The sequence below is a fragment of the Physcomitrium patens genome, chromosome 24, assembly GCF_059467195.1.
Source record: "Physcomitrium patens ecotype Gransden chromosome 24, ASM5946719v1, whole genome shotgun sequence".
NCBI classification, from domain to species: domain Eukaryota; kingdom Viridiplantae; phylum Streptophyta; class Bryopsida; order Funariales; family Funariaceae; genus Physcomitrium; species Physcomitrium patens.
The window spans coordinates 8,732,863-8,746,555 of NC_143433.1; the positions used below are offsets into that span (position 1 = coordinate 8,732,863).

Consider the following 13,693-nt stretch of genomic DNA (forward strand, 5'->3'; position numbering starts at 1 on the left):
CAAGAGTCTCTGAATACTATTCACCTTTTTTTCCAAGTTTGTGTCTGAATAGTATTATCTTTGTTTAGGGGATGACATACCATCCAATTAGCAGTTGGTGCTCTCTATCTATGAAGGGAGAGTTTTGTGACTATTCGATAAAATCCACTTGTTTGTCCTCAGAACTTACCAATGTTGTTAGACAACGTGGCATGCAAGCTGGATCACTGTAATGGGCTGGGTGGTTCAGGAGGCATTTAACTCTCAAACGAAAAGTTATGCTTGCATATGGTTCAGTATTGCTTCATCTTTTTCAGCATCCTAAGGAATGTTGGGTCGGTTTCAGCAGAAGCTGGGTAAAATGATTGGGATTCTGGACAATGTCACTATTTACCAGGTATGTTTCCAGTTGAAAGTCTGCCTTAAGTCCCTTCAAGTCTAATAATCAGAATTACAGAATAAGCTAGATCTGTTCCCTTCTCGAATTTTCGCTACCAGATTCTCTCGAGAATGACGACAAAAAGACTGCCGATTCCAATTCAGTCCATCGATCTCGAGCAATCCTGTCCACCAGAATATTGTGACTGGTATTGAGTATTGTCTGGTCAATCCAGATGCTGCAATAATCTGGATGAAGAAGCTGCTCGACTTCATCCCAAAGCTCCAGGTGATGTGTCCAGACCTAAGTATTCATAAATTTTAAGTTGTTAACAATAATGAAAGCTCTTACACATTAGTCACTTATTGTTGATTTGTCAGTGCCGGATTTCAACACATTTTTTCTACCCTTCTTTAAACTTTCAACGAGAAAACTTTAAGGATGATTTTCAGGGCCATTAACAACCCTTCCAACTGAGGATCAAATCGGGAAAACCTGTCGTCGTTGCAGGCTCCCAATGGACACAATATGGTTTATTTTTAACTTGAGTGCTGTTAGCAGGGACGGATACAAGCTTTCATTGAGTTGCGACACCTGGTAGAAACCAGGCATGGCTCCCTCTCTTTGCTCCGTCGTCCGTGGCTTTGCCTATCCAACGGTAACGAAGACCTAGTCGATAGATCCACTATCCCATGTTCTGGGGATTAGGTGCTCCTTCCTGAAAGGTGAAATTGAATATCCGCGAGGTACACATTGTGTTTTTTTCACTGCTGGGCAATGATGGTGACTGCAATGGGGGGGGTTCAGGTGGAGCCTTTTTAAAAATCTCTAGCTAGTGTTTGGCTCTTTTCTGTTGTCTGCGGTGTTCCGGAGCTTTCTTTGTCGATCTTGGACGACTACCGTCCCCTATATGAACAGAGCTGACATCTGAGCAAAGCTGGTGGGGATTAAACGGATTGGTTGTGGGCTCTAAGTCTGGTGACCAATTTCATAAACTCCTCTGTTACGTGCTTTCAATTCATTTGTTTTCACAAATTTCGATACACAAAATTGGTGTTTCCTCAGGCGTGAGAATACTGCACGCAATTCTGTGCCATTAACATCAACAGAACACTTATTGGAGACATTCATTATAAATTATGATCTTTCTCGAATTGGGTACCTATGAATGTGTTCTCACACGATTGGAAGAAAACCATTCTCTTTTTCATATTTTTATTGTTGTGGTGGATTGATAAACAGGATTTTTCACAAGCGCCTGGAGAAGCTGACCATTGAATGGATGCTGGGAGAAATGTGAACAAAAAGTATGGAAAGAAAAAGAACTTTCTGAGCGGTTTTAAACGGTAATTTTTTTATGGACCATTGATACATTCAATTGTCCAACCCAGCAATAACGAAAGTTTTTTTTGTTTGTTTGATTGTGTGTGTGCATGTATGAGTGTATGTAGGTATACACATAAAAATATATTTTGTATTTTTGTCTTTTTGAAGTCACTTCACTAGCCGCCCACTCTTCCCATTCATGTGTCAGAAGCTTTTTCCTCCTGCCAGCGGCGTTGCAATCATTTGATGGTGGATGTCGTCATCCCCAAAGACACATACAAACACAAATTCCATGGCGACAAAGAAGTACAAGAAAAAAGGTATGGAGATACTTGTTAAAGCCTCTGCAGCAGAGATCAAGGACAGAGCATTTGAAGCCCCTCACTGCGAAATCAGGTACAAGTTTTCACTGTGAAACTGGAGTGATTTTGCACGCATGCAAAAATAAGAAGCCCTGTGGGTCTTGTCAGAATTAGAAGAATAGGGGGTGCAGGAAGCGACAACGAGGTCGCGCAAGGTCGAGGCCATCGGTCAAGTGGGTCATCACTAATTACAGTCACTAACTCCTACTTTTGAGGGGACAATGCATCGACTACGCTTCTATCCAAACTGGAAGAGGAGATTATGAACTAGATGGCTCCCTCTCTCTCTCTCTTCCTCTTGATGTGGCTCATTACGAGGGAAGCCATTCGCCGCGCCGCGTTACTTGGGGGCGTCCTTCCGAAGGTGTAAATCAAATGCAGCTTTACGGAGGAGTCACTCCGAAGGCTTTGTCATCGGAAGAATCGAGGAGCCCAATTGGGTTCACTCCATCACTATCATGTTCGTAGTGCGGGAGATGCTTTTGAAAGTCTCGTTTTAGCAATTCAAAATGCGGCCCGTTATTAGACTGTTCCGTGGCGGACTCCTCGGCCACCCTTCTGGTTCCCTCAACCACTTTGTCCTCACATTCGTTGGTTATTTGACGAAGAACATCGTTTTGTTCGTTGGTCCAGCTCTGACACGCCCCAACTTGTCCTGTAGCAACCCACTTCCCTTGCATTCTGTCTGCGCGGTAGTTTGCTTTCATTTGTTTCCTTCACGATCGGCGTATGTGTCTATCCCGCAGAAGTGTGGGTCTAGTGGGAGAAGATGTCTCGATTTTGGTGAGAGTTCTTCTGCCGTGTGCAGTGTGATGCGGATTCTGTCAGGGTGGGTTGAACTTTCGATTATTCTCTCTTGGGAAGACCAGGGTGCGTTATGGCAGGAAGGCCGCAGGGCTGTGCTAGATGACCGCGAGCAAGATAGCTTCTCTTGCAGAAGCTGCAGTTTCTGATTGTTCTACTCGATGCAGGAGTGCAGTTTTAGAGGACGAGCTCACATGGCTGAGAAAGCCTTGTGCTGTGTTCCGTTCCGGCACACCTAGCCGGGTGGAGCTGTGATTCGTCGGTCTGCCATCAGTGCATTTTCAGTCTGGAGAGGGTAGTTTTGTCTTGATTTCTTGTTTGGAGGAATTCTCTCGGCACGGGCAAGGGCCCTCTCAAGTCGCTACACTACTTAACGGGTAATCACCGCCGAAGTTTAGCCCAGTGGCTACATTTCCGGCGGCCACTGGTTCTGTGACGATGGCTGTGGAACTTTAAGAAGGTACAGGTCAATTTTATACGATAATGCAGTGATGTTAGAGGCTCAAACCAGTGATAGGCCACTCAGTAATTGCCTTCAACTCGGCATAGTTGAGATTTAATTGCATTGGACCAAGGATTAGTTCTGAGTCATTCGGGGAAAGCTTCAGTCATTAGCGTGGCACTACCGACGCTTAGCTCCACAAGCTGGTCTAGCAAACCAGCAAGATACCTCAGATGCATTGATATTGGTCGTGCGGTTCACCTTCCAACGAGTACGGCACTTATTAGCTACGTCGAATGTTTTCAGTAACGTTGATTCGATGTACCCGTTGTGAATTTTAGCGTAGTGTTAGGCGAGCCTGGAGTACTTCTCAGGCGTTCGTGTTCAATGATATTTCTCGCTGTCGATGCCTCAAGCTTCCCTAGCTGATCTCGTGATGGGTATCTCCTGGCCTTCTTAGTAATATGTCCTGTGAGAAATTTCTTCATTAATTAACATAAAATTCAATTTCTGAAGCACGAAATCACGTCGCAGCGGTCTAGAAGGTCTTGGTGGTTTGCAGTACTACAAATCGGTGTATAATCTTTGTCAACCGAATTTTGGTTGTTACGCGTAAGGTAGCTTTGGTAAATCCACCCCTCAAGTAGGTGTCAAGGAGTACCCGTGATTGCGGACACTATTACCAACTGCACGTCCCTGGTTGCATGGACGGGAATAACTCGCTCCACAGTAGTTTTTGAGTAGAGGAGTAACGGCAGTCAGCTGCTGTAATCTACTTTCTTGTCACGTTTCAGGCAGCATTGAACTCTTCCTTTTGTCTTAACCAGTTTGTTCGCTAACTATGAGCTTGCACGATGAGGTCTGGACAGACGAGTGACAGATTAATGTTTCCTAAACCTACAGTCCAAACGGAAGAGGCCACCAGTTTATCATGTCTGGTGTGTGTTGTGAAAAGCGTTATGATGGGCTAAGTTCTTAGATAATTTCCGAAAATTTGAAGTCCATTGCGATGTGCCTTTTTTTCTTTTGCCGAAAACGATTTCATGTTGGATGAGATTGAAAATGACAGTGAGGAGTGGTGCCTGACGTTGCGAATAGGTTAGCTTGATGCTGATCCATTTGAACAAGCACAAACAGCCGGCTCATTAACAATTGGCCCTTGCAGCAGATAGATTTCCAGTCATGGGCGACTCAAATGACGTCCTCGTCAACAAGCTTTCAAACGCTGGAGAGCACGACACTGCTGTAGCTGTGAAACTATCGGCGGGTTGGGTCCTGACGGGAGAGTTCTGCGAGGTGTGCGCCACGCAGGTCATCTGCAATCGGTAACTCCACCGTCTAGTACACTAGAATCTTATGCCAACATTTATTGCTGTGATGACTACGGGACATAAATTTATCGTCCAAATATTTGAAGTATTGAGCATTGGTTTCGGCATTTGTAATTTGCCGGACTCCAACTTATGGATTTTGCTCTGTTCTTGTCTCCAGAATGAATCAGACTTATTGTGTAGCTTGCTTTGAGTGGAGAAAGACTTCATCGAAGATCATGGACTCGAATGTCGAAAATCAGAGTAAAAAAACTGAAACTGCTACATCAGTTCCAGATAACGATGATGCACTGTCGTCCATCAAGTCCCTACCCAGTCGTATGGGAAATGTTGGAATTAAACCGAAGGATATCCAGGTGTCGAGGTCTAACCTTGAAGTTTGCGTGAGGAGCCCTAGAGAGTCGGCAAGGCAGAAGTGCATCCTGCAGCAGAAGTTCTTCTGCTCAGTTCCTCCCATTGTAGATGACGAATCAGGTCCCATAAATGCTGCACTCTGGGAAGAGGGTTCTAAAATCGAGAAGAACTTCAGGATGAATAATTCTAGACAAGACTTAAAATTCGATGCTGAGAAGGGTTCTCCGCGAGCAGTGCTCGAGGGCCCAGAGTCAAGTGGGTGGTCGGAGTCTTCTTCAAGAAAAAGTCTCTTGAGTTTTTCTTTTACTGGTGAAGTTGGAACTGATTACAGTGGATTGGCACAACCAAGCCAGAAACATTGCATGCAAAGTCTCTGGAGATCGTTTGCAACTAAAAAATGGCAGTCTTTCCCTTCATCGTATCGGAAGAAAGAGCTGTCCATCTCGGATCCTGTGTTGATGTCCCCGTCTGACAGGAATGGTGAAGAGGGGCCACAATCAGGACTTTCAGATCAGGAGTGTGTAGATGACTTGCTCAGTGTATCTTATAACGCCAAACGTTCCTGGCAGACATTCTCATACGAGGACATTTCTCTTGCAACTAATAATTTCGACCCAGGTGAGTATCCAGTGATCATTCCATATTCTCTGTTGAAACATGTCATTTCAGGAACTGCTACTCAGAGTCAACACGATCTAATGATATCTCTTCGTTGGTTCATCATCGACAAAGATTTTCCCAAGCTAAATATTCGAAGTTCAATCAAGGACATAATTTCTTGTGTGAAAGTTCTTGACCATGTGAGTTTCTCACAAGGTGGAAAATGCTTCTACATGTAACCAGAGAATTTAGTTGGCAAGGGTGGATACGCGAAGGTTTTCAAAGGAGTGCTGAGAAATGGTCAGTTGATCGCTGTGAAGAAACACAGTCGAGGTGTCACAGCAGCAGAAAAGGAGAGGGATTTTCTGATCGAATTAGGCATCGTGAGCCACGTATCCCATACGAACGTAGCAAAACTCTTGGGTATCTGCATCGAAAATGGTCTGCACCTTGTCTTCCAGTTCTCTACTCTTGGCAGTCTTCAGCCACTACTCCATTGTAAGTGTGCCTGCTCCCTCCACCATGCGGCCTTTTCCACATTTCACTAACCGTATTCAAGAATTAATCGACTGTAACATTTTCAAGCTGTAGGACGTCTACAATCTCTCAAGTGATGGCGCTCTTATTTCAATGGTTTCGTCACCTCTGTAACTTTTACTAAGATGAACCTGTTGAATGTACAGCACCGAATAACTCACCGCTTTCTTGGGAGGCAAGGATCAAAGTAGCAGTAGGAGTAGCGAAAGGTCTATATTATCTACATGAACAGTGTCAAAGGCGGATCATTCACCGTGACATCAAGGCCTCAAACATATTACTGGATTCTTGTTTTGAGCCTCAGGTTGGTGCCGACCGTACTCGATTTCGGTTTAGAATGCCTTCATTTTGCATGTTCAGAAACTCCAGATTATTAACTGTACTTCTATGGTACACAGATATCAGATTTTGGCTTGTCAAAATGGCTTCCAGACAGATGGACTCATCACACAGTTTCACCTATAGAAGGAACTTTTGGGTATGCTACTGTCCTCGCCAGTGCCGTTGTTTCCGTACGTCCAGAATCACTTGCATATGTTTATGCCATTTTTCTGCGTACATTCTATGTAAGTCTCATAGTGTTTTCCTTGAGACTGGTGTTGAGATGGCCTAACGCCAGAAGTAACTAACCTAGTGACGCCTGCACCTTCAGGTATTTAGCACCCGAATACTTCATGCATGGGATTGTGGATGAGAAGACGGACGTTTTTTCTTACGGAGTGTTGCTCTTAGAGCTGATAACAGGCCGCCGACCTGTTGATTCTGATAAACAGAACCTCGTTATATGGGTGGGTACCATACCAGTGTCGCTATTTTATTACAACTCATCTCAAACATTTATCACTTGCACTGTCCAATCACTGTCACGCAATGACAATTATGGTTCATGAAAGAGATCTTTCCGTGCTCCACTACTTCTAGCTCTCCTTCGCAAACTAAATTTCCCTTTGCTCATGATAGGCAAAGCCTCATCTAAACAAAGGCGACGTCGACGAACTCGCTGATCCACGGTTGGATGGTTCCTTCGATGCTGTCCAAATGCGGCGTATGGTATTGACAGCAGCCCTGTGTGTCCGACCGTCAGCTCCATGGCGTCCATCCATGAGCCAGGTTGGTACCAGGCTTCTTCTCAAATGCATCAGAATCCCTGCAATCCTGAAGTAATAATCAAGCTTTCAAATCTGTCAAGTTTTTGGAGGGTTTTAGAAAATTGATGGAATCTTGGGATGACAGGTTGTGCAATTATTGTCGGAAGACGGAGCAGAAAAGAAATCTGAGCACCTGACCAGATTGGTTTCAAGATCCCATGATTTTGCATGCTCTGACACCGAGTCACAGGAAGATTACGGCTACACAGACGATTACGAGAGTGACATGCAACGGCATCGTGCTCTTGCATTAGAGTTCGAGTGAGAATTGAACAATACCATTCTAAGCTTCTATCACTTCAATTCTGCACCCAAGGACAATGGTGAAAGTACTCGCACGTTCCGCTTGAAATGCATTTGTTAAAGAGTCCTTCGAGCACTACTTTAACGAAGCATAGGAGGTGGAGACCTTGTTATGTCCAAGGCCCTAAATTTTCAGTCCATTAACCATCCTCTGCCCCTGAACATGACAATGAAGTTGCATGTTTTATTAGGCCTTCTGTACAACAGGTAAAGAATGTACATCTAGAGGACGCGAAGTGCGAAGGCCTGTGCTTTTTACTGCGTTACAGAAGGAAGATAATTTCTTTTTGTGGGTGTACCAAGAGAAAGGTTCAATTGTAAATTGAACTAGTGACAATGTACTTAAGCTTGGAGTGGAAGTTCCGGTTTAGAGTAGTGGTCGTGAAATCAACCGTAGGATCAGCCGATTACTTTCAAGTACAAGCCCTAACAATGGAAATATTCATATCAATCTAGCAATTTGGTCGGAAGTAGGTCGAATATGCATATTTTTCTGTTTGCATGCTCTAAATATGCTGGCAAGCTATATGAAAGCGTCCTGCAAGCTGAGTAGCACGGTTTGTAAATTGTTTTGTATGAAGATATTTTTTGTACGCTGAGTGTCACTATCAGAACTTGGATTATTGTGTCATTTATGATTAGCCTACATCCTTCAATTCTATCATTATACATCGAAGTTATTATCTAGGTTTCACGTTAATGTATCCTTTGATGGTTATTAATTCGGCATGATATGAAGTTTATGGGATTGGCACAACAAGTGTAAGGCGTATTGAATATATGCCATGAACATAACTTTCGATGTCTAGTGACAACAATCATCCTTTACTTGCGATTTTACATACATCGCTGGTGAAGCTTTTACGATTAGGTTGTGTCAGTACAATCGTCTAAATAGGAGCAAATTCATCAGAAAAAGAAACAGTAAATTTTACATTAAACTATGTGATTTATTATATTGTATAGATTGTACAATGGAAGCTTCTATTAAAATATGTACTATTAAATTTTACATCTGTACACATAAAGTATTGACCTTCAGCTTCAACTAGAAGTATATAATTCAAGGGATAAGCAGCTACAGAACTATGGAATTTACTCTCTATTGTCGTTTGCGTAACACTTGACCTCCAGTCAGAGTTAACAAAAAATCCAACAAAGCATGTACTGACACAACGCATTAAAAAATCAATAGCAAATCTTTGAATCCAACAAAGCCTCTTGAACTCGCATTAAAAAATCAATAGCAAATCTTTGTATCTTGTAATAGAGTAAATGAAGTCGTTTCCTGGAGGACTCAAGGAAATGGAAATTGTCATACCCGTGTTCCGTACGGGTTAAATCCAATTCCCTGATTCTGGAGGTGGCTGTTGCTGCTGTACAATTTTGGCTCCTTCATCGAAGCAAGGACTTGCTTCTAAAAAGATCCATTACGAAAGTGATGACAACTCACGCATTTGAATGCCCCACTCACGCACTGAATCCAGAAGTAACAGGGCTCCAAATTCCAGAACCAGCACTGGTACTGAGTTTGCAAGCCTCAGACGATGCCACGGCCATCTTTGCAGGATCAATTCTAGCGTTGCAGATATTTGCAAACGCACGCATGTGTTTCATACCATACTGGGTCAGTGGACCACAGCTTGCTTCAAAAGTGCGCACCTGCACGATACATTCCTCACATATTAGAGCATAGATCAGCTAGGAGATAAGAGATTGGTAGAGAGAGCACGCAACGGATTGTTAACATCCTTAAAAACAATATCACATAAGACCAGAGTCGAACTAACCATGGTTTTAAGACAAGCCCAGTCGTCCACAACGACAGACCCAGCTGGGCGCACGGCAGTGAGCTTCTCAAGAGCGTTTTCTCCCGCAAATAAAATCTCTCCAATCAGCTGAACGCTGTCATCCAAGTGCTTACGATGCACGATTGTTTTAGCCAATTCGGTTGCAGCGTTTGCCTCCCTCAAGGATCCCTTCACAGCGTTACGGAACTGCAGCACGTGTACAAATAAGATGAGTGAACAATAGTAGACAAGCTTGTCTTCTCAGCAATCGTACTACTGTTCAGTTCTACGAGTGGCAATGAAAGTAGAGAGCCAGGATTCACTGTTATTTCGGATTACGAGGCAGTACCTTGTATCGCAGGTGGATAAGGTCGGCCTCTCTCTGATCAACGTGCGTCAGGATTTCAGTGTGGGCCGATAAGAACTCTGGAAGCTCAGGCTTGGTCACATTTTCATTTGCTGGGTCGTAACCAAGGTAGCGCGCCAGCTCTTCCACGTCAAGTTTGACATCACCATATTGCATCACATGGGAGCCAGTGCGGTACGTGTTGTGGTTTGAGGTTCTAGACTTGACCTGGATGCAATGGAAAGTAATGCGTTAGCTCCACGACCATTCATGAAGAAACAAAGTTCCTTTTTCACTACCCTTTACAGCGTCACAGAAAGCTTCAATAGTGATAGGTTTTCAACAATACATAGATTGCGATGAGATATTATCTTACAATAACATACTGGTCCTCAAGTGTTTCCTTCTTCAAGTTTTCGATTTCACTGCAACATAGCAACACACACTAGTATCACAATTTGGTCTTCAATCCCAAAATAATTATTTCGAAAAACATACTCGAGCACAACTGAATTGACTTACGTGTCTTCCATCCACGCGACACTGTAGAGATCGCCCAAGCAAGTGTCATATTCAGGAGGTGGTGGAGGATACATGCCAGGGCAGTAAGTGCCCCAGCTGCTCTCCTCTGCATTTGAGGCAGTGGTAACGTAGATGTTCAGGCCCTCTGGCAAAAGACCCTCAAAAATACTGCCACTCTCACAAGCTTCAAGGTAAATCACCTGCACAACAACATATTGACCTTTTATAAATGGAGGTCCTTTCAAGTTGCTGAAATACAAATATGAAAGTCAAACTCATAAAATTGGCAGAAATTGGATGGATTGAGATTTTTACCAACTCCTTAAAAGTTCCGGCTGCAGCCTTCTTTTTGAGTGTGTCCACAAAGTCATCTGCGTACAGGTTGGGCGAGGTGGGCATACCTGTCGGCAAAATAACCAAAGCTCACTTTTTAAATTTGAATATCAACTTCAATAGTCTGAACAAAAGATGGGAGCGGAAACTTTACACTTGAATGAACTATAATACTTCAATGAACGCCGGCAGTAACGGACTCTAGCGTCCGCAAAATTGGACATCAGAATTTGGACATATCACAACCTACGGTTTCCCCAAAAGAACTTACCCAAGACACCAGCACCACCGTGGTCGGTGTAGTAGATGAAGATGTGATCGTTAGGTCCACTGTTAACCACCTTTCCACTACCGCCTTTGATGGCATCCTTGTCACCCAAGAGTGCGGCATAGAAATTGCTCACAGTCACGTCAGCACCTGTGTAATCCTGAAAGCCAGATCAGAAAAATTAATTATCATGGCATTCTAGGTAAATGTAAGCCACCCTTCCATCACATGATTGAGCGTAACCAAGAGTCATTAAAAGTAGACTGGCTAACCTTGGGAACGCCTTGGTACACATCAGGTCCATCGGGTTTGTTGATAATTTTTCCTGGATGTGGATTCTCAGTACTGTATGCAATATCATCGTACATGAATACGACGATGTTCTCTTCCTTCAAGCCTCCACGTTTGAGGATTTGGTATGCATGGCATACATCAGCCTTCCCACAAAAGCGACAAATGGAAAAAAGCTCAGTCCACAAGCCACAAAGAAACAACCAAGGTCACGATCACAAGTAAACTCTTGAAATCATTGAGCTCAGGTAAATAATTTTAAATACGCAGAACGCTACGAATTGAATGATAATTCAGACAGTAATTCAATATTCCCCTACCTGATGACGGTAGTTCCAGTACCCAGACGATCCAGCAATAAGGATAGCCCAGCGAGTGCCCTTCTCAGCGTCCTCTTCGGTTGGCATCTCAATCTTGCCATCCCACGAAGGCGTCCGACCCAACGCACTTGCTGCACAAAGAGCAACCAAGAGGACCAACAGCGCTCCCCTTCCAGACTCCATGGTACCCAAAGGTTGTATTTAATCAATTCCTGCATGATCACGATAATAAATTTTCAGGTCATTTTACTCAACCGCATGAAAAGACACAAGAGGGGGACCAAACAAACTCTCAACATTTACATCATGGGCAACCGGCTAAACGTTGCGAGCATGAAACAACGTAAGTATACAAGTATTAACGTGAGGATCGAAGCATCTAAGAGGCTGTTTGAAAAGTAACCCCGAGAAATCCGCCCTCAAAAAAGTTTCACATGTCAGCGACCATTTCTCAGGGCTAGGACATAGCAGCAAAGAAACTACGTTCAATCCTAAATTGATGGGCGTAGGCCAGTTGCAAAATTCAAGCTGCGAAAAAGCATGGCCAATATATCAAGAACTATGAATTTGGAATTAAAGGAAAGCCTCGCAGCAGGAGAAATTGTCTGCTGAAGCTCCCACTTCTCGGAAATAGAGCCAATTCCTCATGCATGTCAAGCAAACAGACGGAATTTTCCAATTGCAGAACCATGTTGACGGATCTGTAAACCGAACGACACGACAATTCTGCAAGATCTTTCATACACAAAAACGTTCCTCAAGATCTTGCGCAATAGCATGAACGGGTCAAAAATCCACCATCAAACCAAAATCTCGCCACGCGACCCGGGGAGCACACATTCAAGAAATCTGACCAGGATCCCAACACCAAACAAAATCTCCACCAAAATAACCAAAGATCCACCACCTCCACGCCCAATTACGCGCTCCTCTTCTCGCAGAAATCCCCACAACGATCACGAAAAACGACAACAACAACAACAACAACAACAACGCCTAGCACCCAATTCAACTCGACCCAAGCAAAAGCCAGCCCACCGACCCACCCTGTCCATCAACCCAACTCTACAACCAACGTGACCAGCATCTCTATAACATCGACGAAGTCATGAGACGGATCACGCCACCAAACTCGCCTCAAGATCCACCACCACCACCACCACCAAAACAACAACAACAACAGCAACAACAACCAGAAAAATTCTTCTCAAAGTAAATAAATGGTAGTGACATAACACCAAAGCGCACAGGTGGGTGACATTGACAGAGCGGAGGTAAACAGGGTCCCAGAAACACACCCAAGGTGGCGAGAGCGAGAATCTATGGAACCCGATCAGAGCAAAAGCCGACTTTGGCGTGGTCGAAACAGTCGAGCTCCTGGCCTTATCAGGCCGAACCACGTAAATCTTTCCGGCGCGGAAAGAATTCTTTCCCATCAAGCGAAAGCTGTAATTCCACATGAGATTCGGGAATCTATTTTCATCCGTTATCATGGATGGATGCGAGGCTTCCGGAGCTCGCCGTCGTCGGAATCTTCGTGGATGAAAAAGTATCCCGCCTGTTGGTTTCCCGCCTCGCTCATGGGTCTCCCCTGTCCTGAAACCGCGGGAGTCTAAGATGGGTTTTCTTCGGTGGCGATTAAAACCCAAGGATGGCAACGGAGCCTTTCACCGTGTGTGTGTGTGTGGTAGTGTCACATTGTTTGGGCATGCCTCAAAACAAGGGCCTCTTTGCCTACTTGATACATGTAGAACCCATTTTGGTTTCCACCATGATTACTCAACTTCACCCATAAATGGGGTTAGGTCCACATTTATGTTGGGAAGGCAACCTTAATAATTGGCTCATTGTTGTGTCATTGTAACATTGAGTGAAATGCTCAAAGTCTAGTTGGGAAATTTGGAAATAAACATTTTTTTCCAAGTTCATTAGAAGTAGGCTCTTGACCCACAGTTGAGAACCAGTTGGACACCACCACCTGGACACAGTGCACAATGTGAATAAGGAAAGGGAATCTCAGATAGGCTGAAGTGAGGTGGCCAAATATGAGGTGGGCCAATATGGTCATAAAACCATGAAACTTACTATGTAGTCTTTGTTATGCAATAATTGATCCTAATTACCAGTGAATGGGGAAGATACCCAATGGATCTAAATGACTATTTGCTTGGAGCCACATAGCAAGTCAAAGGCATAAAAAAGTTTATTGCAAATGAGAGATGAACCTTCATTTGCCCTTATGCATAAGTGATGGGGAA

At 43.9% G+C, this 13,693-nt stretch overlaps 2 protein-coding genes across 17 annotated transcripts; one reads left to right on the forward strand and one right to left on the reverse strand.

Annotated features, from left to right (window-relative positions):
- Positions 1 to 1,180: 1,180 nt before the first annotated feature.
- LOC112276779 (receptor-like cytosolic serine/threonine-protein kinase RBK2) lies at positions 1,181 to 8,158 on the forward strand. Of its 10 annotated transcripts, none has more exons than XM_090247154.1 (11): positions 1,181 to 1,336; positions 1,601 to 1,704; positions 1,893 to 2,080; positions 4,458 to 4,617; positions 4,784 to 5,595; positions 5,821 to 6,075; positions 6,261 to 6,418; positions 6,513 to 6,592; positions 6,767 to 6,902; positions 7,075 to 7,224; positions 7,348 to 8,158. In XM_090247154.1, exons 2-11 carry the CDS (start codon positions 1,637 to 1,639, stop codon positions 7,525 to 7,527), a joined length of 2,187 nt encoding a protein of 728 aa, XP_090103280.1. In that variant the 5' UTR covers positions 1,181 to 1,336; positions 1,601 to 1,636; the 3' UTR covers positions 7,528 to 8,158. The 10 variants fall into 10 exon arrangements, with proteins under 10 accessions (XP_090103280.1, XP_024364233.1, XP_024364230.1 ...); XM_024508465.3 differs by having other exon boundaries at positions 4,461 to 4,617; XM_024508462.3 differs by lacking the exon at positions 1,181 to 1,336 and having other exon boundaries at positions 1,586 to 1,704.
- Positions 8,159 to 8,494: 336 nt separating this feature from the next.
- Positions 8,495 to 12,778, reverse strand: LOC112276780 (vacuolar-processing enzyme gamma-isozyme). Of its 7 annotated transcripts, none has more exons than XM_024508469.3 (10): positions 12,734 to 12,778; positions 11,436 to 11,647; positions 11,097 to 11,261; positions 10,828 to 10,984; positions 10,539 to 10,624; positions 10,224 to 10,423; positions 10,078 to 10,126; positions 9,705 to 9,929; positions 9,356 to 9,562; positions 8,495 to 9,227 (listed from the first exon to the last, which is right to left on the reverse strand). In XM_024508469.3, the coding sequence occupies exons 2-10, from the start codon at positions 11,616 to 11,618 to the stop codon at positions 9,036 to 9,038; spliced, it is 1,464 nt and encodes a 487-aa protein (XP_024364237.1). In that variant the 5' UTR covers positions 11,619 to 11,647; positions 12,734 to 12,778; the 3' UTR covers positions 8,495 to 9,035. The 7 variants fall into 7 exon arrangements, with proteins under 7 accessions (XP_024364237.1, XP_090103286.1, XP_073387140.1 ...); XM_090247160.1 differs by having other exon boundaries at positions 12,684 to 12,778; XM_073531039.2 differs by having other exon boundaries at positions 12,674 to 12,778.
- Between the last annotated feature and the right edge of the window lie 915 nt (positions 12,779 to 13,693).